At 41.2% G+C, this 26,011-nt stretch overlaps 2 protein-coding genes across 2 annotated transcripts; both read left to right on the top strand.

The window, feature by feature from the left end:
• Positions 1-9,443: 9,443 nt before the first annotated feature.
• On the top strand, positions 9,444-16,339 carry LOC147635742 (uncharacterized). Its single transcript, XM_086802309.1, has 5 exons — positions 9,444-9,479; positions 10,759-10,904; positions 11,059-11,148; positions 11,233-11,413; positions 16,118-16,339. Exons 1-5 carry the CDS (start codon positions 9,444-9,446, stop codon positions 16,337-16,339), a joined length of 675 nt encoding a protein of 224 aa, XP_086658435.1.
• A 347-nt stretch (positions 16,340-16,686) lies between these two features.
• On the top strand, positions 16,687-18,147 carry LOC147635743 (uncharacterized). Its single transcript, XM_086803145.1, has one exon. The coding sequence runs from the start codon at positions 16,834-16,836 to the stop codon at positions 17,842-17,844; it is 1,011 nt and encodes a 336-aa protein (XP_086659271.1). The 5' UTR covers positions 16,687-16,833; the 3' UTR covers positions 17,845-18,147.
• Positions 18,148-26,011: the final 7,864 nt, after the last annotated feature.

Consider the following 26,011-nt stretch of genomic DNA (forward strand, 5'->3'; position numbering starts at 1 on the left):
TCTATAGCTCGTTCGAACACACCACCGTGAGGAGGATACTAACAACCAACACCATAACACTAGCATAAACACCAAATAAAAGTACCAATCCACTCAGCTAATGTCTTCTATCTTCCATCTGACACTATCGGGCAGACACCTGAATACTCTTCAAACCCCTCTTATGTCTCCACCAAGCTTCCTCAAAGTTCCTCCAACCTCAGCTATCTTCAAAATCTTGCTTCAAAACTTCACCGATCCTGTCGGCTCTTCCCTGCTGACTCAAGTTTGACCCAGCTGACTAGTTGATTGAGCCCTAAGTCAGATCTCACCACCCTAGTGTCCACGGACTTCCCAGCTGACTAGTTGATTGAGCCCTAAGTCAGATCTCACCACCCTAGTGTCCACGGACACCTCAAATCCCTTAAATACCTCATATTCCACCAAGACTCAACTCCACAGACCTAAGGCTAATAGCAGCTAACACCTTGCTGACCTAAGACAGCATTCAGCTGACACCTAGACCAGAATCAAGCCCACAACCTATCAGGCTGACTTCAAACTATGCTCATATTATCAGACTAGACTCCACAGACTTCAAACAAGACAAGACTATACTTCAACAACATCAGCTGACTAATCTATACACACAGCTGACTCCAGCTGACTCTCTCAGACCGTGTCGTCTCGGAGTTAAATCTTTTTGACACAGACCTGACCTAGCAATCCTCAGATCTTTACTCACACATGGATTTCCTCAACAATCTCAAACCAAAACAACAAAAAGTAGAGCATAAGAAACTTATCCATCTAGACACATAAGGAGTCTCTTACATATAGATGATTAATGAGCTTGTCTCAACAACAACCCTGAGATGTGGGGTCCAAACAATAAAGAGATAAAGCCCCAAGAACAAGGGGAATCCACCATAGAAAGTCCTAGCAAAATTCTTCAAGCCTGTTTCTTCAATTCCACAAGAACCAGTATAACAAAGGGATCTGCAACCATGCTCTGCAGGCCTTCACCCTCAACCACATCAAGAACAATTGAGCAAAGCCTTGGACCCACCCAAGTTCTAAGAGATGCTCTTAGGGCACCAACCTCCTACATGATCCTCTGTCACCCCTTGTACTCTCTGCTTTGACTAGACCAAGCTCCTTAATCAAATCCCGCTTTGCCTTCTTCCTAAAACCAAAACAATCACAAACAAGATTCCACATAGCTCTCTCTTAGAGTTCCCCTGGCTCTCTCAGAACTCTCCTCTACAACAATGCTCTTACACAATGCTCCTATCACAACTCTTCTCCACAATTCTTCCCCGCAACTATGCGCTTCTCTTCTGGCTCTCAAGCAACTCCTCTTCTTCCACTCACACATGCAAGAGATATTTCTTCTTTTAGTTGGGGATGACAATGGCTAGTTCTATTATAGAAGGTGTCCATGCAACATTCCCTATTTCCTAACGTTCTAACCATACTCGACAATTGATTCTTATTCTTGGGTTTAGGCAGGGACACATCTATTGGGAACATGTCTTTGACACATAAAAATCTATCATAGTTTTCCCAACCCCCCTTGGTTAGAGAATTCATGCTCAACCACATGATGCTGTTGGCATTAGGGAAAATTTGGACTCAAAAAGGGGCCTTGTAAGAGATCCCTTGGGATGGTGATGTGGACAAAGCAAGCCAATAAATCCACATATAATATTGGAGGGCACGTGCGTCGTTTTTGAGTTCTTTATTCCATTAACTGACATGTAGGGTGTTTTTTAATTCAAAACAATGCATCTTGAGTATAGTTTTTTATTCCCACTATGGTGCCTTATTTTATTGAAAAAAGACACCACTCTCTTTCTTCATTACACTTTTGAATGTAACGAAGCCAACTCTGCTAACCGAACTTAGTCCCTGCAACCCGTCATCTTGCATTGTCTCCCTCATTGTCTTCCCGATTGCACAACCACTACCACTCCAAATCCGAGTTTTTTTGAGCGGGAGGTTTTTGATTTTCTCTTCTTCTCAAGGCGGCAAGTTTTGAAAAAGGATGGAAAAGTGTTTGTTCTTCATGCGCCATACCTGCTTGTGCATGAATAACAATCCCATTTCTTACCTTTTTCAAGTGAGGGTTGTGCTTACAAGTACTCTGTACATTTGGGTTCATCCAGGATACCAACAAGTTTGTTTGATGGACAAGGAGGTATTATTTAGTGATGTTGTCTTTTGGTTTTAATGAAGCAATCTTCTTCACGGGAGATAAGTGTAATATCTAAGGTTTTTTTTGGTTAAAGTGTGAGTTCATTATGCTTTTTGGTGTTGTTAAAGCACAGAACAATGCAATGGAACCTGTGCAGCAAAAGAGGAAAAAGGTGGACATCCACTTCCAAGTAGAACCCGATTATGCTCCCTGCTGTAAGAGAAATTGGTCTAGGCCAGCATGCGAAGCCCGCATTACTGAGCTTCGAAATGAAGGAAAGAAAAACATGGACCTTTGGTTGGATGGTAGTATTTACCCACCAGATCCAACCTCCTCTCAATCTCCATCATTCTTTGGGTTGACAAGTTTCTTCAAGTTTGTGTGTGAGGGTGAAAATGGATTGCTTGGGTATTGCAAAAGACTGTTTGGCCAATGTCAAAGTATCTTTGAAAGACATTTGAGTGATAGAGATGCCAGGATAAAAATGCTTGAAGGTGCGAATTTTTACTTGGCATCGATCACAACAGCTTTGCAAGCTTCAAACGAGGACAAGGCAAAAGTTTGTGCTGGGTTACAAAAAGAGTTTGATCATTTGCAGCAGACTATTTGTAAGATGTAGGACACTATAAAGGAGAAGAATGAAATTTTGGCAGTTCGAGAAATCAACAATTTCACATTGGAGAGTGAGAATGCACACCTTCGAAAACAACTTGAAAAGTTCAACAGAAAATTGCAATATTTGAAAGACACGCCATTAGGTGCTCGATTACGCAAGAGAAAGATCAAACCATTGGAAGAACTCAATGTTGGAGGTGGCCAATGGAAGCGTCGTGTAAAAGCTTGCAGGTATTGGGATCTATAATTTCTTTGAGCTTAAATTTCTTTGAGCACTCACTTTCATTTTCATCTTTAGTTCCTTTCTTGGAGATGGGGGATTGGGTGTGGGGGTGGTATAGTTAGATGAATGGTGGACTGAAATAGCTATCGTTGTTGCTTCAGGATGGTAACAGATGTTGTGGGTCCAAAAGAGCAAGGTTCTGATATATTTGGCAAAGTTCTGACAAGAGACATCATGGAGTCAGCAATACAGCATCCTAAGTTTGCAAGACTTCGATCAGACATAGCAAAGCAATCCTTGCAAGAGGTGAGTGAAGCATTCACGCCTGCAGATGCACAAGGTATATGTGACATGGCTGGTATAAGCACAAAGTCTTACAGGATGTTGTTTAATAAAGTAAAAGAGGGTTTCAATTGCAAGCTTGGAAAAAAGACAGTAATTCCCATTCCAAAACCATTTCACGTAAACAAAGCTCGAAATATTCTCAACTTGGGAATGGTCGAACTTGTTGGAGAGCCTTGTCACGTGTCTAGCACATTGACAGTGACTAAAAAGAGCGGGGAACAGAAAATTATAGAGCTTACAGAGTTCAACAATTTCATCATGGATGTTCGTAAATTACAAATGGCTATGGTGAAATTTTATGACATCAGTGTACATGAGTGCAATGGAAGGCTAAAATTTGTTTTGAAACTTGATGAGAGTGAGGTGATCAAAGGACAGAAGCTGGAAAGGGTTAGCATTACTTTAATGAATAGAGCTTTGGATGCAAGTATCAGTAATGCTGATGAGAAGCACTTTAGTGTACAATCCGAAAATGAGATTTGGTGGCTGGCTGCATTTGAGGTGACGTGCTATCCATTTTTAAATAAAGAATATTATGTTGCTATCCTCTTGTTATGATGTTGTAGACAATCTAATAGTTGTTGTTAACAGGTTCCAACAGAGACCCATGAAATTCTGAAGTGGTACTTCAACCAGACTGAGCTTCCTTCCACTATCCAGCAGCAGTCGAATGGCGAAAAGCTTTATGTAGAAGGATATGGTGAATATGAGGTTGAATGGCACCTGGCTGCAGATCTTAAAACCTTGAAATGCATGTTTGGTATTTCCCAAGGAGCAATGGCCAAGTATCCTTGCCTGTATTGTATGACCGAACGAGGTGTCTCCAAAGGAGGAAAAGAGAGAGAATGGAAATGCCCAAATGCAATCAGTAATAGGCGTGAACCCCCAAATCGTGATGCTCCAGGAGTGGATCCTACTTGGGATCCAATTCTTCCTATCCCTTTGATCAGAGTTCATATTTGTGTTTTGCATGCGCTGGTTAGAATAATTGAGAAACTAGTCTACATGTACATCGAATTTTCATGGAATATGAAACCAGCAGTAGAGAGTGAAAGAACTATTAAAAAAATAGAGCAAGTGCTTTCAGATGCAGGTTTACATTGTGGTCAAGTGAAGATTGAGAAGGACTTGAGAAGATCAGGGAAGACCGGGAATGTTCCTAGCAAACCATGTTTTGGAGGTGCAAAAGCCAGAAAGTTCTTATCTAATCATACCCAGAGAGGTCATCTGGGTACAGATTTTGAGGTGTGGAGGAAGCTTCATGCAGCTGTACCTGACCGAGGCTCTTCAGGACAAGCAAGGGTGGCAAAGGCCAAAGCGTGGTTGGCGCTTGATCGCCTAGCACCTTTGTTGCAAAAAGCAAGGTTTGAAGATGGGGATGTTGAGAAATTTGAGGCAGTTGTGACAGAGTTCTACACTAGCTATGAAAAGGCATGGGGTGCGACAAACTTGACACAATACATGGTTATTACTTGAAAACCTACAGCTTTGAGTATTTTTTGTTGTTCAAAAAATATTGTACGATACTAAATGTCTTGTTGTTGTTGAGCATTTGTAGCACATTTTGCATGCACATGGAACCTTCTTTGCGGAAGAGTTTGGAAGCCTTGGGATTTGGTCTACCCAAGGCATGGAAAGATCTCATTGGCAAGCACGTTGTGCCTATCAAAGGGCCACTCAACATGGAGGAGGAATAAAGAAAAGTAATCCCATGAAGCAACTATGTCAGTGGTGGTATAGGCGGATTCAAGTGAGGGCTCGTGTGAAGATCAAACATGCTGAATCAGCTGTGTCATGTGCAATAAGAAAGGTTCAGGCTGAACGGAGACGTTCAATATATGTCTCCTCACAGGGAAAGCAGAATCATGCTGAATGGCTAAGACAACGACAAAGACAGGGCAGAGTGTGGAAGAAAATTGATCATTGAAATATATATTGTAAAACAATGATGTAACTGAGAAAGATTTTAAAAGAACAAGAGCTTTCATCTATGTCCCATATAAATGTTTCCAATATATATACATTTCATAGTTTGCAATGGTAAACAAGAAGAGTATTGAGAAATATGACGAAACTTCTGAGAAACTGGAACAATCTAAATTTGTTAATCTTGAACAGAGACTTCCCCCAGCCGAGCCTTTTTTGTTGACGTTTCTGCATCATCTTCTTCATCCTCTATTAATGGCACAAGAGGGACCATTGGTCTTGCTGTTCTAAGAAGATGCTTCTTCCCGCAATCACTCAACAGATTGGGATCTGTGATTCCACATGCCAACCCGTAAGCAGCATATGTTAAATAATATTTACATCTTAACGAATATACTCCAGGTCCCTCTCCAAAAATTCGAACAGCTGCTTGCCGCTCCAGAAGTATTGCCTTGTTTGCATTCAGCCTTACGTGGTAGCCACCTAAATACCTGGATAAAGTCTTTATCGCCATCAGAGGAAAACTGGCGTTGTCCTTCGAGTAGCTAGCGTGGAATATCACAATTTGAGGGAATGTTAGGCGGTGTATATATGTTCCTAGTGTCGAATCGTGGCCCAATCCCGCCATACGCTTGCCTGAAGCACGTTTGAGGAATGTGTCTTCATATATTTCCAGCTGAAAAAATAAAGGAGCATTAGCCAGAAACAACATCACCAAACATTTCAGGACAAAGTTGATAAAGCCAAATCCAGAACAAAATAAAACTAACCTCTTGGTTCTCATCTGCTTCAAGCAAGGCGTCTTGCCATAAATTAGTGCTCGAACTAGGAACGTTTTCCGCTGACTTGTTTGGCACATCCCTACACCCTCCCATGTTGGTGATATTCAATCTGTCCCTTGCTTCTTGTAGCTCTTCCTCTGTGGCATCTTTTCCTTCATATCTAAGGGCATCAGCATAGATCATATTTAGTGTTGCTGCAGCAGAAAGGAACTCAGTGTCTTTTACATGGCTATCCACTAGTAGGTACTTGTCTATCCCATCATCATCTACAAAATTGTCATCGACCTCCAGATTCTGGGCTATGAAAGCTATGCACTGATCTTCCCTTAAGTTAAATACACGTTGTATGTCTGTCAACAATATATACTCTGAGTCTCCTACTTGGTAGGAGGGGAGTAATGGCGTTGGAATGGGGGAGGAGTCATCTGATTCAATCACAAGCTGACCTACATCACTGTTTTGTTCTCTAACTGCCTCAATATCAACCACCGAACTAAGCTTCCTCTCTTCTTCAACATTGAACTCCTCAATGACATGAGGAGTGTCCTCCTCTTCAGCAGCATCCTCAGCGGTGGGACTTGCCTGACGAGAAATCGTGTCTTCACTTTCAATTTTTGCAAGCGGCTCTGTACCTTCTTCATCTGTTAATTGCACGTTCATGTGCAAGAAGCATAAGAAGGCGTAGGAGTATTCCATCAGGCGGCACTTTCTTTTGTGAAAAGGGCAAAGCAAGGCTCTCTTCTTGTCACATGGCACCTTGTGCCAATCCCTGTTTAACCTCTGCTTCTTATCCGACGAAACCTTGAGATTAAAATGAATGTGACTTTTCCCATCAATCATCATTGGTTCTTCATTTGTGAGCTCGTCAAACTCTTGCTTTGCCTCTTCGAAGTATCCATGATGGCTAGACAATGTTTCCTCCAGAGAAAAATCGCTATTGAACATCAACGAAATTGCAGGGTGCAAATCATGATGTCGACATTTGTACAGGAAGTCATATAATAGAGTTGCAGGAGTTTCTTTGATCTCTTCGTCCACATCAAATTCGACTTGAACTTGCGACATGGCTGAATTCAAGTCTGTAGAAAAGACATGGAAAATATTAGTGCAGGCAATGAATCAAGAGACAGTCGATCTTAAACAACAAATCTCTGTGGTGTAAATGGATTCAACATAACGCGAGAGGAGATGCCAGAGGAATGCAGGTATTCCTCCTCGCATTGTAGTGAATCTATTTTCCCTAACGCAAATAAAATTACAGCTAAGTCAAGGACCTCTTCTCTCATTATGGTGAATCGATTCACCATAATGCGAGGAGGAGTATTGTGCTTCCTATGGGACCTTCGCTCGCGTTGTGGTGAATTGATTCACCGCAATATGACGACTTTATCATCCTTTGGCAACGCCTCTAACGTTATGGTGAATTAAAAATAAAGATAGTTCTCCAGTACCCATACTGAGAGAGGAGGTGTCAAACGAATTAAAATACTCTTCTTCGCAGTCAATTCACCATAACGCGAGGAGTCATATGTTTTCAATTCACCTTAACGCGATGAAAAGACAAAGCAAGTAGTTCTCCTCGACTGAAACCAAAACAACGAAATAACAAAAGAAGAAAATGTAAATGGATTCAACATAACGCGAGAGGAGATGCCAGAGGAATTCAGGTATTCCTCCTCGCGTTGTAGTGAATCTATTTTCCCTAACGCAAATAAAATTGCAGCTAAGTCAAGGACCTCTTCTCGCGTTATGGTGAATCGATTCACCATAATGCGAGGAGGAGTATTGTGCTTCCTATGGGACCTTCGCTCGCTTTGTGGTGAATTAATTCACCGCAATATGACGACTTTATCATCCTTTGGCAACGCCTCTAACGTTATGTTGAATTAAAAATAAAGATAGTTCTCCAGTACCCATACTGAGAGAGGAGGTGTCGAACGAATTAAAATACTCTACTTCGCAGTCAATTCACCATAACGCGAGGAGTCATAGGTTTTCAATTCACCTTAACGCGATGAAAAGACAAAGCAAGAAGTTCTCCACGACTGAAACCAAAACAACAAAATAACAAAAGAAGAAAAAAGCACAAAGGAGATAAAAATACCAGGAAAACGAATTGTATACAATCGTCGCAGGAGATGGAGATGAAGGAGGTTGGAGGTTTGTCTTTGACGTTGGATACAGGAGGATGATTGATGAAGGAGGGTTGTAGGAGATAGTCAGTCGTTGATGGAGATAAAGGCCGTTGGTGGGATAAATGAGAGGCAATAAATGAGATGAGTATCCTAGAAAATCCGTCTTTAATGCTACGCAACACGTCAGCGCCGCGTTTTCACCCGCCATTCCATGACTGCCACGTGGCATCCCGCCGTGTACCTAGCAAAAGAGGCAATAAATGAGATGAGTATCCTACAAAATCCGCTTTTAATGCTACGTGACACGTCAGCGCCGCGTTTTCACCCGCCATTCCATGAATGCCACGTGGCATCCCGCCGTGTACCTAGCACGTGTACAAGGTATAAAGTTTAATCAAAGCCCTTTTTAATGCTATACGACACGTTAGCGCCGCCTAGTCGCCCTGGCAGCCCGCCAGCACGTGTGTTCGCTCTAAAGACTAATCAAAGCCGTTAATCACGCCACCTTTTCGTCCTCTTATCGATTTTGCCTTGTCCGTCCTCCTGCTTGCCTCCAGCTGACTTCCGACTACCGCCACAGTACTGAACCGACTTTCCAACACCTGCACGACAGTCTCCATCCATTCACAAGCAAGAAATGTAAGTTTTTGTATAATACTTGATTGTTTTGTAAGTTTCTTGTATATTGCTTGTTTGTTTTGTTTTTTCTTCGACTGTTTGCCCTGTGCCATTGTTTATTCTTCGACTGTTTGCCTTCTGCCGTGGTGACTCGATTCACCTTAAAGCACACGACGGGCCATTAGAATCTCAATAAGCTCCATGTCTTATGGTGGATCGAATCACCAAGGGAGAAGGCAAACGTAAGAGATTCGCGAAAATCGATTCACTATAACGCGAGGAGGATTGTTTTGCTTTGACTGGCCCTTAGACTCGCGTTATGGTGAATTCACCATAGCGCATGACCAAAGGGCAAAGGATTCACGATAATCCACCTCTTATTGGTGTCAATTAAATCACCTTCTGCACGACAGTCTCCATCCATTCCCACTCATAGAATGTGATGAAAGTGTATTACTTGATTGTTTTGTGTTTCTTGTATAATACTTGATTGTTTCGTTTTTCCTTCGACTGTTTGCCCCTGCCGTTGTTTTCTCTTCGACTGTTTGCCCTCCGTCATGGTGATTCGATTCAGCGTAAAGCAGACGACGAGTCATTAGAATCTCAATACTGCTCTATGTGTTATGGTGAATCGACTCACCAAACTGCTAGACGGAAAGGTAAGAGATTCGGGAGAACCCTCCTCCCGTTGTAGTAGATCGATTCACTATAACGCGAGGAGGATTGTTTTGATTTGACTGGCTCTTAGTCTCGCGTTATAGTGAATCAAATCACTTTAACGCAAGATCGAAGCTCAAAGAATGCACGATAATCCGCCTCTTATTGTTGTCAATGAATTCACCATAATGCGAGAAAAATTATTGTGTTTCTGTGGACCTTCATCTCTCGTTATGGTGAATGGATTCACCATAACGGGAGGAAGTGCATATTGCTTTCTTGGCCCCCCTCTCTCGCTTTATGGTGAATTGTTAATCGTGTACTACTGAATAGCAAAGTTTTCTGCTTTTTCTTGCGTTTTCAGATGGCTCGTGTAAGGCATACAGCTAGACCCGTTGATAATGCAGCTCCCTCATCTACTGGGAAGAAGATGGGCGTTCTGAAAGCCTCAAGATCAAGAAAATCAAGCAGTCCTTCCCGATTGTCCAAAACGCAGCCTAGACTCAGGCGTTTCGCAGAGCATTCGGCAGCCCTGCGAGAAATCAAAAAGTTTATGAAGCACCCGACAGCTGCTATTCCCAGATTGCCTTTCCAGAGGCTTGCCAGGAGAATTTGTGAGCAGAATGGAATTTTGTTTAGGTGGAAGGCATCGGCCTTGTTTTGCTTGCAAGAGGCCACAGAAGATTGGATGATCGAATTTTTTTTGGATAGTTACGTTCTTGCTGCCCACGCACACAGGGTGACAGTAATGGACAAGGATTTTTTCAGCCTAATAGCCCTTCGTTTCAGATACGATAAGTCACTTAGACCAGTTACGTTTACTGATGAACGAATGTTACAAATTTTGGATGTCCGGCCTGTACAAAAAGTGAGAATTGAAGAGGTGACCGAGGGAGGTCCAGATCATGAGCATCAGACTCGGGCAAATTTAATGACAAGCGCTCAAAGGGAGCATCAAGCTGCAATGCTTGCATTGCAAACAAAAAGGGAAAATGTTCGAGCACTCCACGCCATGAATCGGGAGGCGCTGCAATTTTTGTTGCCGGAGTTCTATGTACCCTTTAATATTAGAGGGCATAGATGTTATTTCCCGATTCATGCTGAAGAAATCAACATTTTGTTTGATCCCAAAACTGAAGTCAACGACAAAGTGCTCAGATGTGTTTTAAGGTATACTCTTTTCTCTGTCCTCCCACAATTTTTCATTCTTGGCTCTTAAAGTTGATGCCTCACTCTTGATATGTTTCCTTGTGAAGTTTTGTTATTTCGCTATTGCCCGAGGATGTACAGCAACGAGTGTTCCAGATTGATTCACTGGTCTCAACACTGTTGGTAGAAGAGTCAGTTCCGTACCTCGATGTGCTGAACTGGTTTCGGGAGGTCCAGCTGGACGATGCCCGAGTATTTTTTTTGGCATATCATGAAAAGTGAGTTTGTCTCTCTCTCTCTCTCTCTCTCTCTCTCTCTCTCTCTCTCTCTCTCTCTCTCTCTCTCTCTCTCTCATGATGTTTATAGGAATCACCGTACACGAGTTATATAGTGCTTCCTTTGGATTGAAACTAATAGAATTCTATTGTGCAGTTCCCATTGGAGTCTTCTACTAGTCGACGTGCAAGAAAATGTCATTTACCTTGCAAATTCGACATCTGGTGCCCATGGAAATGTTTTGCTGTAAGTAAAAATCATTAAGATACATATTATTGTTTGAGTTAGAAGTCCGGATTGATCAGGATAATGATTGGTCTCTGTTTACAGTGGAGTCAGGAAACTAATGGCAGCTTACGAGAGCCTCAGCATGGACATCGACACCCTGGATCGATCGACCATCCGTAGGGTTAGTGTCCCCAAACAAGAAGATGGCTACAGCTGTGGGTGGAGGGTTGCACTTAATGCAATGTTGCTGCTACGAAGCATTTTCCAGCTCCCTTCAGAGGATGTAAGCATTTTCAGCTCCCATACGCATTTGTGCGCCTGTTTATCTTCTTATATATTGTCATGTTGATCTTATTTATGTCTTGATGAATTGTGATGGCAGTTTCCATCAATGTCTCGCTACGTGGACCTAGACGTCCAAACGTTTAGGGAGGAAACGATTGCGAAATTGATCGAGGTCGCTGAAGTTATGCCTCCAGACGGGCCAGTGGACTTCATCCCGCCCAATCCACGAGGGGGGATAGGCCCCCCTGACCCTCTTATATGGGCTCCATACTTGGGAGAAGAGCCCTGGCTCCATCCTGAAGCCGATACCTATGGGTTCCAGCCATAAATAGTTTTTTCCTTCTTCCAACAAATGTACGTTCGTAAATATGCAGCTATACATGTATTGGAGGGAGAACATCAAATGTAAATACACTTATCATTTGAAAATCAGAGGATCAAATTTGCTACTGTGTTCCTTCACTGCTTGCTTTCTTACTTTAAGCCTTTTTTTGTGTACATAAAAATTCAATTGGGGAATTCTTGCCTTCATTACATTGTTTTAAACAATAAAGCATTACAAAAGCAATGTTCTGAATAGATAAGTTTATTGCATATGGAAAATACATTGTCACCGTATACATGGTCACATCATATATCTTCTAGTGCCTCCAATTCATGTGGGGCTGCAACATCTTTACAAATGATCTGATGCTCTCTTCTTTTACTTAGCTTCCGACCATCGAGCTTGAAGCAAAATTGATCTGGAGGATTCTGAATAGCTACTTCTAATTCCTTCCTAACATATTCGAGAGTCCAATTCTCTTCCACTTCCAATGTCAAAGATGGGTGACCCTGTCGAATCATAACTATATCTATCAAGCAAGAGTGGCTGCCATCTCTTGTATCTTGGTCCATGCTTTCCCAGTTGTTGTTGATCCATCGCCACCTTCTATAAGTAAATGACATGCACAGATGTTGCCTGGCAATATAGTATCTGATTCCAAAATATCATTAGGATAATTTTCCGAGTATAATCAAATAAGCGTTGTAACTGTTTCACAAAAATACATTTTAATGTTTTAACACTCACCGAAATGCAATGTCGGAGGTGTTCAATCGACATTCGATCAAATCATCTCCCTTTGATGATTTCACTCTCCAACCTTTGTCAAACAAATGATCAAGCCAGACTTCATCTACATCTTTGCAAACAAAAGTTGTTCTAGTTTTTCTCAATTGTTTACAATCAGAAAATAAATGAACAAAGCATGCAATTGGAACAAACAAACTTAAGTGCACATTTCTTGCACCAATGCTAGGCTTCATAGCACATTTAATATCATTAAACATTTTGGTCCTGTATGACTCTATCACTTCTGTGTCAAGCAATGGCCACTCCGGACTATCAAGTGCGGGCAACGGAATACGTTCCAACTTTCCATGTCGACTCGATTGAGTGGGCAAGGTATAAAATGAGTCATAGAAATATGTTCTACTTCTTGCGAGATCACTTGGTGCACGACCTTCATATTGAAGTTCCCCCACCTCACCATGTACGACATTCAAGAACCCCGTCAAGCATTGTGCAGGCTCCCACTCCTGAAGGTTGGATGGGTACAAATCTGTGTAAGGCAGAAAAATGTATATCAATCACCTTATTTGCTACGTTGAAATACAAAACACAAGCACTTACAATGTGGTCTGTGTCTTGGAAGTCCTTCCAATGGTCCCACGTTGATCTCTTTTTGCATGAATACATGCTGGATCAACACTTCTTTGACAGTTTTCCCTCCTGGTGCCATCTTAAAGTCAAGGATCCTTCCTTTCCAATGTTTGGCCAAGTCTTCAGATGCCTTTCCCTTCACTCGGTAGTGGCCTTGTTTTCCTGGCTGCATAGTGACCCAAGAGTACTTCCTGTATACTTGGGGAATCCATTCTTCGTTCTCGTCTTTTATGTTATACAACACAACAGATGAGATACTGCTCCTTGCTCGTTTCAGTCCACTTTCGGGTGCCATGATAGAATAACAGACGTATGAGAAAGAAGAAGTAGCAGAAAGTGGATGACTGGGCTAACCGCTTTTGTGGATCAAGGAGGGAGGATGAAATGAGGGACGGTGTGTTCTTTTTGGGCGCCAAAGATGTTTCCAGATTCAAAAGTGGAACCAAGTTGAGGGAATAACCGGGAGAATGTGTATCTATCTATTCCAAGCATTCAAGCTTCATTAGTTCTAGGGGTGGTGGAAAGAATTTTTTAGTGCTCCACGTCTAACACAGGAATGTGGAAAACATTCTTTTATTGTGTTAGTTTCTGACAAAAAAACGGTTTTAAATATTTTAAGACAAGGTGATGGTTTTTTTTAATATTTCATGAAGATAAGAGTTTCTCCACGTTTTGGGTGGGTTTGTACAGAGGTCCCACCACCGGTGAATCTCGTTCGTAGATTACATGTCACTCAATCTATGTGTCTATTATTATATTATTGTTGAAACAGCCCTCTTTTGAGTCCAGAATTTTCCTAATGCTCACCAAAATAGTCATCAAAGAAAGGTACATCCAAATCCCAAAAAAATCTCCATGATCAGCTGGAACATCTGCATCAGCAGAGGTAGGCTGGTATCCAACATTTATGAATCCTTATGAACTATCATAATTCTGCACTAGTATGGTTTGAGTCACTAACCATTGACTCTTTTTGAATGCAACTGATCATCCAAGTCAGCTAGCTGATATGTACCATTTGACCCTCCCATTTAATCTAGAACTCGGTCTGGAAGGTATTATGTAGTCTATTATTGTACTTGAGAACCAAATATCCTTCTTTAATACCTTTGTCCTTAACTGTCTGGCTGAAATGCTCAGCTCTCTGATTGCTTAATTGAATATAGTGGTCCACCAACTGCAGCTCTTGAAGATCTAGCAACCTCTCTTCATACTCATTTCAGCCATTGTCTTGATGCGTCAGAAGAAACTATAAACTAGGAATCTCAATCTCAATAGGCATTATGGCCTCTTTCCCAAAAATAAGATGGTAAGGTGAAAACTCAGCTGGTTTGACAGTTGTCTTGTAAGCTCACAGAGCTGAGGAAACATGCAAATCCCATTGTTTGGGATGTTCCTTCAGACACTTAGTCAGCATAGTGTGCAACTCTCCATTAAATCTCTCTATACTAGCCCATTGCACTGAGGATAATGAGGAATGGAGTACCTATGGGTAGTATGTAATTTCTGCATCAGCTCTTGTACAACCTTTCCTTTGAATCCAAGCCCCTGATCTCTCAGTAGCTCCAAAGGAGGTATGCCAAATCTAGCACATATATCTTCAAATACAAATCCGACCACCTCTTTAGCAGTTATATTCTTCACACATCTGGCTTTAGCCCATCTTATCAGGTAGTCTACTCCAGTCAAAATGTAGGTCTTACCCCTAGCAACAGTGGGCAGAGGACCAATTGCATCCAATCCCCACTTTTTCAAAGGCTCCATAAGACATAATACTCTTTCTCAACTCATATTGCAAAACCATTCTGTCTTGTTTCTTGATAGGGCTCTCACAGCTCCTGCACTAGTGGTATACATCTCTTCTCAAACTAGGCCAAACATACCCAACTATCAAAATCTTCCTCAATGTCAGCTTCAGGGCTCCCTAACTAGGAACTCTCCTCATGATCAATTCCTTGCCTTTCATGTATAGTGATCATTCAAATTAATGTATTGCAAAGCTTTCCTTATGAAACCATGTTTCTACTTCTTGGATAGATTTGAAGGTGCATGACTCATGTGTAAAAAATCTTCAATTTCCTATAAGTTCTCTCTTCCAACATAGCTGGGATGGGCAACAGAAATGGTATACACATCGAGGTCCTTGCCCAATCCCCCTTTTGCTAGTGCATCTCTGCAGCCTGATTTAGCTCCCTCTTCACATGCTAAATCTGCACTTCCTAAAATTTGTGCAACATTCTCTTTACCTGAAAATTCCATTCCTTCAATTTGAGATTTTGAGCTTTCCACATTGCTTGAAGCTGCCTAATGACCAACAAGCTATCCCCTTTGTGATAAGCCTTATGATTCCCTTCTTAATGCACTGTTGAAGCCCATACTCCAAAGTAGCATACTTAGCTTCATTGCTAGTCTGCACTTGCAATTTAATCCCTTTCTTAAATACTTCTTTGCCCTTTGGATCCAATAAGACCATACCTCCACTTGCCACTCCTGATCTCCTCTTGAAAGCCCTATCAAAGAACAGAGTAAAAGCATTTGATAGACCTATTTCTAGGTCCTTCCATGTAGTTACTTTCTTCTCTGCCACTGTTTCCTCCTTCAACACCATAGGATTCTGCCTATATGTCAAAATATCAGCCAATGTAGCTCTGGTGTTGTCCTCCACCATACAAGTAAACTGAAATTCCTACAATTCCACCAACCACATGGACAATCTCATGGAAGGAATGTCAAATTGGTTCAAATGATGGAGGAGAGAATAATGGGTCAGAATGGTAAATGGCTTTGGGAGTAGATAGGACCTAAATTTTCTAAGAGAAAATACCACCTGCTAAGCCTTAGAATATGTTCTCTCCCCTTGTGTCTTAGTTCTGCTAACAAAATACAATAGTGGGCCTTAATTATTTAATGCCCGCAATAAAAGTGAATCTGCACGCACAAAAAAATGACTTTGAGTGTGGGGACATTAAAAAAACTAAAATATTTCTTTAATTTTAGAACCGTGAAAATGTTGATATCAACGTTTTGGAAAAAGTTATTGGAACGAATGTTCCGAGCCAACTTCCCCCATCACAATCACATGATCAACATGTTAGACTTCAAACCGTCGAAACTTATGGATGTCGGAGGTGTTCTATTTCTACGGCAGAAAACGCGGATTGCGGGATAAAGCGCGTAAGGGGAGAAACACGTGTGAACAGGCAAGAGGCAAGTCGGTAAAGTTTGCGTACGTGGCAGCCAAAAAGCGGCAGGTTTGACCCAAGGTCAAAACGAAAGACGCTTTTTCCGGCCTTTGGTGCAAGCAAGAGACGAGACAAAAATGCGAGATACTGTCGTTGACGTGGATATTGAGGTCAAAATGCATGCGCAATCGCGACACGTGCCCAGGATAATTTTAGAAAGAATGATATCATAAACCTGTACATTTGGGGCTTTCCTGGAATTCGAGGATACCAGGTCATTATCTTGCGTGAAACAGCTGGATCATCCGGGTTCCCGCGGTCGGTGCAGCCCATTTGCACCTAGCTCACTCGGCTTCCTCCCATCCTTATTAGTTGCTACAAGAAGAAATTTCCACGCCCTTCAAGGTACAAACTCCCCCTCATGCATTTCTACTCACGTGCCAAGAATTGGCGGCACCTGCGTACATGGGCCTCCAGTAGACAGTAGGCATTCCGATTTTTCATATATCATGCTTGTATAGCTCTTCCGCTATGCTTAATCTGGCTCACCTTTATCAAAAAATTAAGCCCATGCAGCACGACATCGATAGCCCCAGCACGTCTACTACTAGCTGTGAGTCGCCCCAGCCTCATGAATTGGCGACAGGTGAAACCGCTTCTTCCTCGGCTTATCGTGGCGTCAGAAAACGCAGCTGGGGTAAATGGGTTGCAGAAATCCGAGAGCCTCGCAAGCGGTCTCGCCTATGGCTCGGCTCTTATTTCTCCGCAGAAGCGGCTGCCAGAGCTTTTGATGTTGCGACTTATTGCTTAAGAGGCCCCACTGCTAGAATGAATTTGCCGGAGCTTCTGCCCGAAGCTGTGAAGAGCCTACCCACGCTCTCTCCCAAGTCTGTACAGAAGGTAGCGTTAGCGGCTGGTTCTATGGCGGACTCTGGTGGCAGCACCAGTGCAGCCCCTTCTCCCTCTTCAGCTGCTAGCACGCCTCCACCATGGGTGGATGCATCAACAGAATCGAAAACCACTGCGAGCAACTCAGGTCATGCAAAGTCTGATGAAAGAAGTGAATCGCAGTCACCATCGGTAAGCAGCCTTAAATCCTGCACGAGCTTAATCAGCAGAAGAGGGGATAATTTTCCGATGCCCCCTCGCTTATCCATCGGAGCCGCTCGTCATCCAACGGCCGAGACGGATTGTGCTGGCGGTGCACTCTCCAGCTGTGCATCCAATTCCATTCCATTCGTGAATGAATCGACAACGCAATCACTTGTTGTTGAAAGGCCTGGAGGAAACATGAGCGCCGGCCACCAGATGGCCGATCCGGGTGACAACAAGCAAGCATCCACTCCCCACGTGGCAAAATTCAATTGGCTGGAGAGCGCCAAGCTGGAATTCTCTCCCAAGCCCACAATTGAGCAAATTGCCGACGCCATGTTGCTCGTGCCGCCTTTTCCTCCTGGGCACGCGATTGCTGAGCAGAGATGCGACGACGATCCTGACGTGGACGCACTTCAGCTATCTGATTCCTCATTGTGGCACTACTAATCATTTATCGAGACTGCAATGTAAAAAGAAATTGTCAATGGGCCTTCCTTATTCTGCTAGAACCACCTTGTTGGTAATTATTACCATTTGCATGCTGCGTGTGTGCGCGCACGTGTGTGTACATTTCTCATACATTTGCTAGCCTTACTTAATTCTACGATAATGGCACGAAGAATTTGAGTTCATAATTGAACTGGCTGGGCTCCTGCATTCACTCGAAGCCGGGGGCCTAGTAAGTGTATGGAGAATTGACATCAAATGTTACTATGAGAGGATATAAACTTTTCAAATTTCGAATTTTAAGTAAACTTTTTGACTCTAAGAGGATATAAACTTTTCCAAATTTCAAATTTGAAGTAAACTTCTTTAGTATCAGCAAATTTTCTTATATTTGATGGTGGACCAGTATGTTTCTTTAAAAATTTTTGATATTTGTATAAAAATTTATATCATGGTGTAAGACTTAAGTATAGGAGCTAGAGAGTGGGGCTCGAGGGAAGATTTCGAGAATTGACATTGAAAGAACCTTCTCATGAATTCCAAATGTTAAAGGATAACTATAAGAGGATATAAACTTTTCAAGTTTCAAATTTTAAGTAAACTTTTTGACTATAAGAGGATATAAACTTTTCAAATTTCAAAATTTTAAAAAGCAAATTTTCTTATATTTGATGGTGGAAAGGTGTGTTTAAAATTTAGGTGTGTTTCTAAAATTTTAAACAAACGATATTTGTAAATTTTTTGATATCACGGTGTAAGACTTAAGTATAGGACCTAGAGAGTGGGGCTCAAGGGAAGATTATGAGAATTGACATTGAAAAAAATTAATGAGAACGTTCTCATGAATTTCAAATGTTAAAGGATAACTATAATAGGATATAAACTTTTCAAACTTTAAATTTCAAGTAAACTTTTTAACTATAAGAGGATATAAACTTTTCAAATTTTAAGTAAACTTTTTAAGCATAAGAGGAAAAGCAAATTTTCTTATATTTGATGTTGGAAAGGTGTGTTTCAAAAAAAAAAACAAAAATGATATTTGTAAGAAATATATATATATATATCATGGTGTAGAACTTAAGTATAGAAGCTGGAGAGGGGGGGCTCGAGGGTGGCCACTAGCTAGTCACTTAGTGCCCACATCGCCCACAACTAATCTAGCAATAAGTAAGGGCTTAATTACTGAGCATCACTAGATTCTGAATGGCCCAGACATTTAGTAATAAGTAAGGATTTATCATGGTGTGAAATGAGCATTATGAATTCTTTTCCCTTCCTGTTGAATGTTTAAATTGCATTTTAAAAGGTTTTGGAATTAAGGCATAATGCTACGATGCTGTAAGCGAATTTGACCAAATGCAAGTAATTAGCCCACCTTGGAGGCTCTTGACAAACAGAAGGATCGAAAGATATCCTCGATTACTTGCTTTAAAAGATGTTTTTCATAAACCCTCCAGTGCTCAAAATGTAAACTTTGTAATTTGCTAGAATTAAGTGAACACTTCATTGTGAACACTCCATAGTGCTAAAAGTGTAAGGATTAAGTGAATGAGCATCTACAATACCTTCTTAATGTCCTCATAATGTTTTGTTTTTACAACATAAAAAGGAGATGGGGTGGGTTGTTTTCTCCTAAGGAGACACATTTGCCTTTTCCTTTCCATTGTGAATATAAAGGCTTCAATATGCTAGAAACCTAAAACAATTCCAAGGGTATTAGTAGTAGTCTAATCTGTTAAAGAATATAGAAGTGAAGAGACCTCATGAACATCCCAAATATTTGACATGATGTATCTTAAGGAGATGAAAATGTTTTTATTACAATTGCTGTTTTCACATGTGCAAAGAAAGGTCTTTTTAATTGAGTGCATTGATATTCAAGTAGGTGCAACTTGTATTTTTGACTATACACAATCATGTGGTATGTTGAGAGTCATAATATTCCAAAGGTAAATATTAAGGTCAAAGGTCTTCTAGGGCGTGCCAAATGATACATAGTGAGCTTTTTGAGTCCTCAAGATGGATTTTCATATCCACCGCCAATTATTTGACATTTCATGGCCTAATGTTTTGCACGTGTTAAAGGGTATAAAAAGTAGTCTACCGAGGAGACCTCATGAATATCTAGAATCTACATAATGTGTTCTATGTTTGTATTACAATTATTATTTTTCACAGGGTTTTCTCATCCAAATTTAAGTGTGGAAATTGTGTTTTGATTTTGCGTGGTAGGAAAACATGATCGTTTGATGTGTAAAACCTCAAATACTCCAGAATGTTCCGGAGGAAAATATCAAGGGTCAAGGGTCTTCGATGAAACGCCATAGTGAGCTTTTGAATCTCATAAAGACGGATTTTGATATGCATTGCCAATTTCGTGGAAGTTGGCGTGGCGTGTTCCAAATTGGTGATGTGATGGGGTTCATTCAAATCAAGAACGTGGGACAAATATATATATATATATTAGCTAGTAAGATGAATGGAATGAAGAATCTGATAGGCTTCTAAGTTCTAGCTGATGTTTTATTGTCCAAAAGTGTATTATAGGGACCTTTTTTTACTTGTCAAAAATGGATTGGCACGTGTGGTCATTGGCTTGCCACGTGGAGCGGGTGCCCACAAAGAGAAGACTCCAGAAGAGAGAGAAAGGGCGGTGATGAGGTCACAGATCGCACATGAGAGACCTAATTTCCATGTCCATGGACCATGACCAAATCAATGATGTCATTTGCGGGAAGATGGCAACGTGTGCCTTTGTCTCGCAAACGTGCATCTCTCTCTCTCTCTCTCTCTCTCTCTCTCTCGTGCCAGGAGCCGTCAACCTGCACCGCGTTGCTTCCAAGTTCCGCTTGTGATGAGTGCCGGCCATTGGACCTTGTCTGTCGAAAAGGTCGTCACGTTCATCTACTGCGGCTCTAGTTGTCAACAAGATTCACCCGCTTGAAGTTTGAACGTTACCACAATGACCCCAACCTTACGAACGCAGTTGCCCCCACTATTATTATTTGCTCCTACATTTTAACGCCTTCCCATTCCTTTGCTCCCTAGTACTAAACCAAAAAAGGGTGGTTCACATGTTTGTAAAGCATCCCACAAGGATATGTTTCTCATCCAATGCCGACTTCATGCACGCTTTGAAAAAACTTTTGACCAGTTACTTTCTAAGCCTTGACAATAGCCTCAACAAAGCTCTTTAGTAGGTGGAGTCTTCAATTCTTGTTGATATGGTTTACTATATGCCAAGTGCGACAACCTTTTCTTGGAAAGGGAAAAAAAACATATTAACATCTAGCTATCCATAAATGTAGAAACTCTCTCTATCTACGTTGCACCATATTTGTTTGTGATAATCCTCTCCATGCATGCCAACGAAAAAAGAAAAAAGCTACCTTCACCCTTGTCTCTAGGAGTTATTTTTTTTTCGGGATCAATATATTAAGAATTTTTTAGACCCAAAGAGGGCCTCTTGGATTAACTTTGCACATTTTTGACTTTTTTGACCCTTGGGGGCCTAGGCTTTGGTTTGCTAATGGGGCCTAATTACTACTCTTGTCCCCCTACCTCTTGGGCCCAAACTAAGAGGTCCCCCACCTAGAATCGCGCAGATTAAAAACCCTAAAAATTGAAAAATTTTAATTTTTTTCCCCAAAAGTGTGTTTTCCCTCTCAAAATCCCCCCCAACATACTCTAGGTTTGGAAAGCTCATTTTGAACCTCTTTCTTCCTCTTCTAAGCTCTCCATTGCTGTAGAAACTCCATACCTCTCAAGCTCTCCCTCCTTGTCAAGCTCCCTCAGTCTCAAGCTCCCTCTCCCTCCTTGTCAAGCTCCCTCAGTCTCAAGCTCCCTCTCCCTCTTTCTTCCTTTTCTAAGCTCTCCATTGCTGCATAAACTCCATCCCTCTCAAGCTCTCCCTCCTTCTCAAGCTCCCTCCCTCTCAATCTCCCCCCCTCTCTCTCTCTCAAGCTCCCTCCCTCTCCATTGCTGCAGAAACTCTATCCCTCTTTAGTCTACTCTAGGTTCAGGAAGCCTATTCTCAAACTCTAACCCTCTTTTAAGCTTTCCATTGCTGCAGTGAAAACCCTGAACTTTCTCTCCTCTCCACTCCTCTGTTGTAAAACAAGCTTTTCTTTTCCCTTCTTCTCTTTTCTTACCACCATGGCCTCTTCCAATAATGTGAGAAGACCTAGGGAGAAGGTGGAAGAGCTTGTGCTGCATAACACAAGGGATGAGAATGGAGTTTGGGCTCCAACAAGATTCAGGGTTGGCGCTTAGGTCTACATGCAGCCAAGCTCTAAGGGACCACATCGAGTGCGTCAACTAGGAAATATGCTACATCATTGGAAGGGGCGGCTACAAGGCTTCAAACATACTAAGAAGGAAGGACATGTTGCCATAGTGCAACATGTGTATACCCTTGGAGACCTGTGCATTCAAGGCCAACGACCAAGATTTCCTTCAAATTGTCAGTGTAACATAAACACAACTTTAACAACATGCTAATATTGGATTTTTTGTTTCAAATTTTTTTATGATTCTCCATTTTCTTATGTCTCTCTGTAGATATTTTCTCCTCTAATTATGTTGAGGAACAACCACTCCAAAGCCTCAAACTGGAGTTTTCTATGCTATGCATGCATCCATTGGAGAGGCAATGTTTGTATCTCAAAGCCCAAGTGATCTTGTATAGAACAATATCTTTTTCTTTTCTCACTCATATTTTGTAGATAAAAAACCAGGTTTATTTGGCAAGCTAGAAGAGATCCCCAACCCCCCTCAAGTTTTCAAAGGCATCTAGGTCAGTAGGGCTAAATTGGTTTTGTCCTTTACATGTTTTTGTGTACATGTTCAATTCCATGCCAATGCACCAAACAAAAACAATGTATATTTGTAAGGAGGTACGGTCTCACGTCATTCAAGGATTACTAGGAGAGGGTTGGGAGGTTAATGAGGGGTCACATCAAGGTGATGTGTACAAGTGCAATGTAGTAGATTCTACAATGTCTTTCTCAGGTTCTTGAAGGCACGCTCTATTTTGTACATGCGTTTGTACTACCACATATGGATGCAAAAGCACGGGACATGGATCCCACTTCAAGCCTCAGAAGAAGAAATTATGCCTATTGAGGTAGCTGTGATGATGTAAAATGGATGGATTGAGTGAGTGGCAGCAAGCAAGCAGCATTGGAGCCTAGCAGACCTGCATCAACACTTTAGCATCATGGGCTTTGACAATTTGGAAGAGTCAAGTTTCAAGTTGATGAGAAGAAAGGTATATCTGATTCCACTACATGTCTAGAATTAACCCTTACACTTTCCGGTTATTGTGCCACTTTCTATATTTTTACAGATTGGGAAGCGTAAGGAGGGGACAACCATGGTCTCAGAATCATGGCAAATGGGGGTTCTTGAATTTTCAGGCAGCAAGGTGCATAGCCCTACCAAGACATAGTAGGCATGTGGAAGAGCTTGAAGATGAACTGAGTATATGGGAAAATAGCCTCTGTTTTGATGCATGTGAGGGGCAAGAGTTTCAGGATCGAGGTGAAGGCAATGACAAGCTTTCAAGTCAACAAGGAGATGGAGATCAACATGAAGTAAATGTCACAAGAGGGGCAAAAAATGAAGACATTATAACAATTTTAGATTCGATGACATGCTTGTAATTTTGTAGCAGGCTCTTTTTTAACCAATCTTTATTTAATTGAAATCTTAATATTTTTACAAACTGTAATTTTTTTGTCTAGCGGTCTAGTGTGAAAAGGCCAAACTTTAAATTTTAACTATAATAGCCAAAGGTGCCTTCTTTCTCATTTTCACGCGATAGAAACCAAGCACGAGCTCACACCATCTCTTTGCATTCACATGGCTATCCACTTTGACAACCTCTGTGAGTTCCTCTCCACCACCCCGTGTGCAACCGGAATCTTATTCTAGGAATTGATTGTGGAAAGATAGAGAATTAATTCAATCATAAAAACCATTGCTTGTAAGCTTCAACTAAATCAAAGCAATTGAAAAATTAAACACTTAAACAAAAATACTTAGCTCCAAAAAGACCATATTGGGTGCAATCTTCCCCCCTCTTGTGCGTGGCCTCTCCCCACACAAGAGTATTTCTTTATTAGCTTTCCTTTTCACCAAAATTAGGCCATAGCCCCCAAAATACAAGATGTGCTTTTTAGAGAGCACGGCACTCTTCTTTAACAAAAATAGAGTGTCAAATTGGGACTAGGGTAAAGCCATAAGCTTTAATAAATTCCACAAAAATAAATGTATCTTTCCTAAAGTTCAAAATGGAAAAATCATTTAATAAGATTACAAGCTACTATGCTTGCCAAAAATGAAATGTGATGATCCAAGACATTTCTTCCAAAGTAAACTCTTCAATTTCCATAGTCTTCATCACCTGAAAATATAAGCCCAATTAATTATTAAATTAATCCCACAAATATTAAACAGGCACAAATCATCACCAACTCATGACTACCAGGCGTAAGTACCCCAGGAATCACCCTGCCATACAAACCTAACTGAAATAATCATAGGTGGCCTCAAACATACGTCATATACCGCACGTATTAATATTTATAGTGGTGTCACCCACGATATTAACCTAGCCGGCATGACGCAAGAGTAATCTAGGCGTCCCCAAATTACTCAAGAGGGGATGAATAATATTTTTCTAGAGGACTTAAAATATATTCTCATGACATCCCTCTTGCTTGAGTTTGCAATTGTCCTCAATTGCGGATTTGCTGGGTTTGAAAAGAATGAAGAATTTCAGGGTAAACTCGAAAAAATTTCTCAGGCATCCATTTAGCATCTTCTTGTGGATGATTCTTAAAAGTCAAAAGATACTTGAAGTATTGATTACCTGTCCTTGTTGTTGTTATCTCTTGGTCAATGATTGCATCAGGAACTAAGACTTCTTCCTCTCCTTCAATACGAGGTGGTTCCTCATATGTTGGGTGAGTAGGAAGTGTTCCTCGAAAAGGTTTCAAGAGATGGATATGAAAAGAATTGTGGATATTCCAATTAGATGGAAGCTCTAGTCTATAGGCCACATCATTAATCTTTTTGAGGATTTCAAATGGCCCATAATATCTAGGCGCTAGCTTCACTGCAGGGAATTTTTCCATACTCTTTAATCTACGCTTTTCAATTCTCAAAAGTACATAATCACCTTCTTGAAATGAAAAATCTTTGCGCTTCCTATTTGCTTGAGATGTATACTTCTCTTGAGCTCTTTGAATACAATCACGCACTTCAGATAGAATGCGATCAAAGTCTCTAACATATTGGTCGGCTGCTTCAATGTTATGAGAGAGTCTAGTAGCCGGAATAGGCAATGCTCTTCCATAGATGATCTCAAATGGTGCTCGACCAGTAGCAGTATGAGGAGTATTATTATAAGCAAATTGGAGTAGGTGTATGTACTTATCCCATGCACTAGGTTGCTGGGAAACATAGGCTCTAAGCATATCTAAGATAGTGCTATTTGTAACTTCGGTTTGTCCATTCGATTCCGGATGGAATGCCGTGGAAAAATCTAACTTAGTGCCTAAGTTTGAGAAAAGAGCAACCCAAAAGTGACTACAAAATTTAGAATCTCTATAAGAAACTATCACTTTGGGTAGACCATGATGAACAAAAATTTGCTTAACAAATATGTTCGCGGCTTGCTGAGAAGTTAGTGTCTTTTTACATGGAATGAAATAGGCTTGCTTACTAAATCTGTCCACTATTGTCCAAATCATGTCATGGTGACTGGAAGTAGTAGGGAAGCCAGTAATGAAGTCCATAGACACTTGTTCCCATGGTCTATCAGGAATAGGTAGAGGCATAAGCAATCCTAAAGCTTTGCCTTTGTAGCTTTTGATTGTTTGGCAAATGTTACATTCAGCTACAAACTTAGCTACATCATTCTTCAAATGGGGCCAATAAAATTCTCGAGAAACTACTTGAAGTGTTGCAGAAACTCCTCTATGTCCCACAAATGGTGGTTGGTGCATCTCTTCCAAGACAAGCTGTCTGTAAGGTTGAGTAACACACAATCTTTTCTCAAAGAAAAGATAGCCATCATTATGTGAATAACTTCCTTGAGGTGTCCAATTGTTTTCACGCAATTTGATCCATATTTGAGAAAAATCTGGATCAACATCATAAG

Source organism: Cibotium barometz, chromosome 9, assembly GCF_041138505.1.
Source record: "Cibotium barometz isolate CiBa-2024 chromosome 9, ASM4113850v1, whole genome shotgun sequence".
Taxonomy (NCBI): Eukaryota; Viridiplantae; Streptophyta; class Polypodiopsida; order Cyatheales; family Cibotiaceae; genus Cibotium; species Cibotium barometz.

Bases quoted from the DNA above. Each gene is read 5' to 3' on its own strand.
- LOC147635742 (XM_086802309.1), top strand. From the start codon at position 9,444: ATGGTGAATCGACTCACCAAACTGCTAGACGGAAAG. The intron at 9,480-10,758 runs GTAAGAGATTCG...CTATTGCCCGAG, and splicing joins CCAAACTGCTAGACGGAAAG to GATGTACAGCAACGAGTGTT. The intron at 10,905-11,058 runs GTGAGTTTGTCT...TCTATTGTGCAG, and splicing joins TTTTTGGCATATCATGAAAA to TTCCCATTGGAGTCTTCTAC.
- LOC147635743 (XM_086803145.1), top strand. From the start codon at position 16,834: ATGCTTAATCTGGCTCACCTTTATCAAAAAATTAAGCCCATGCAGCAC.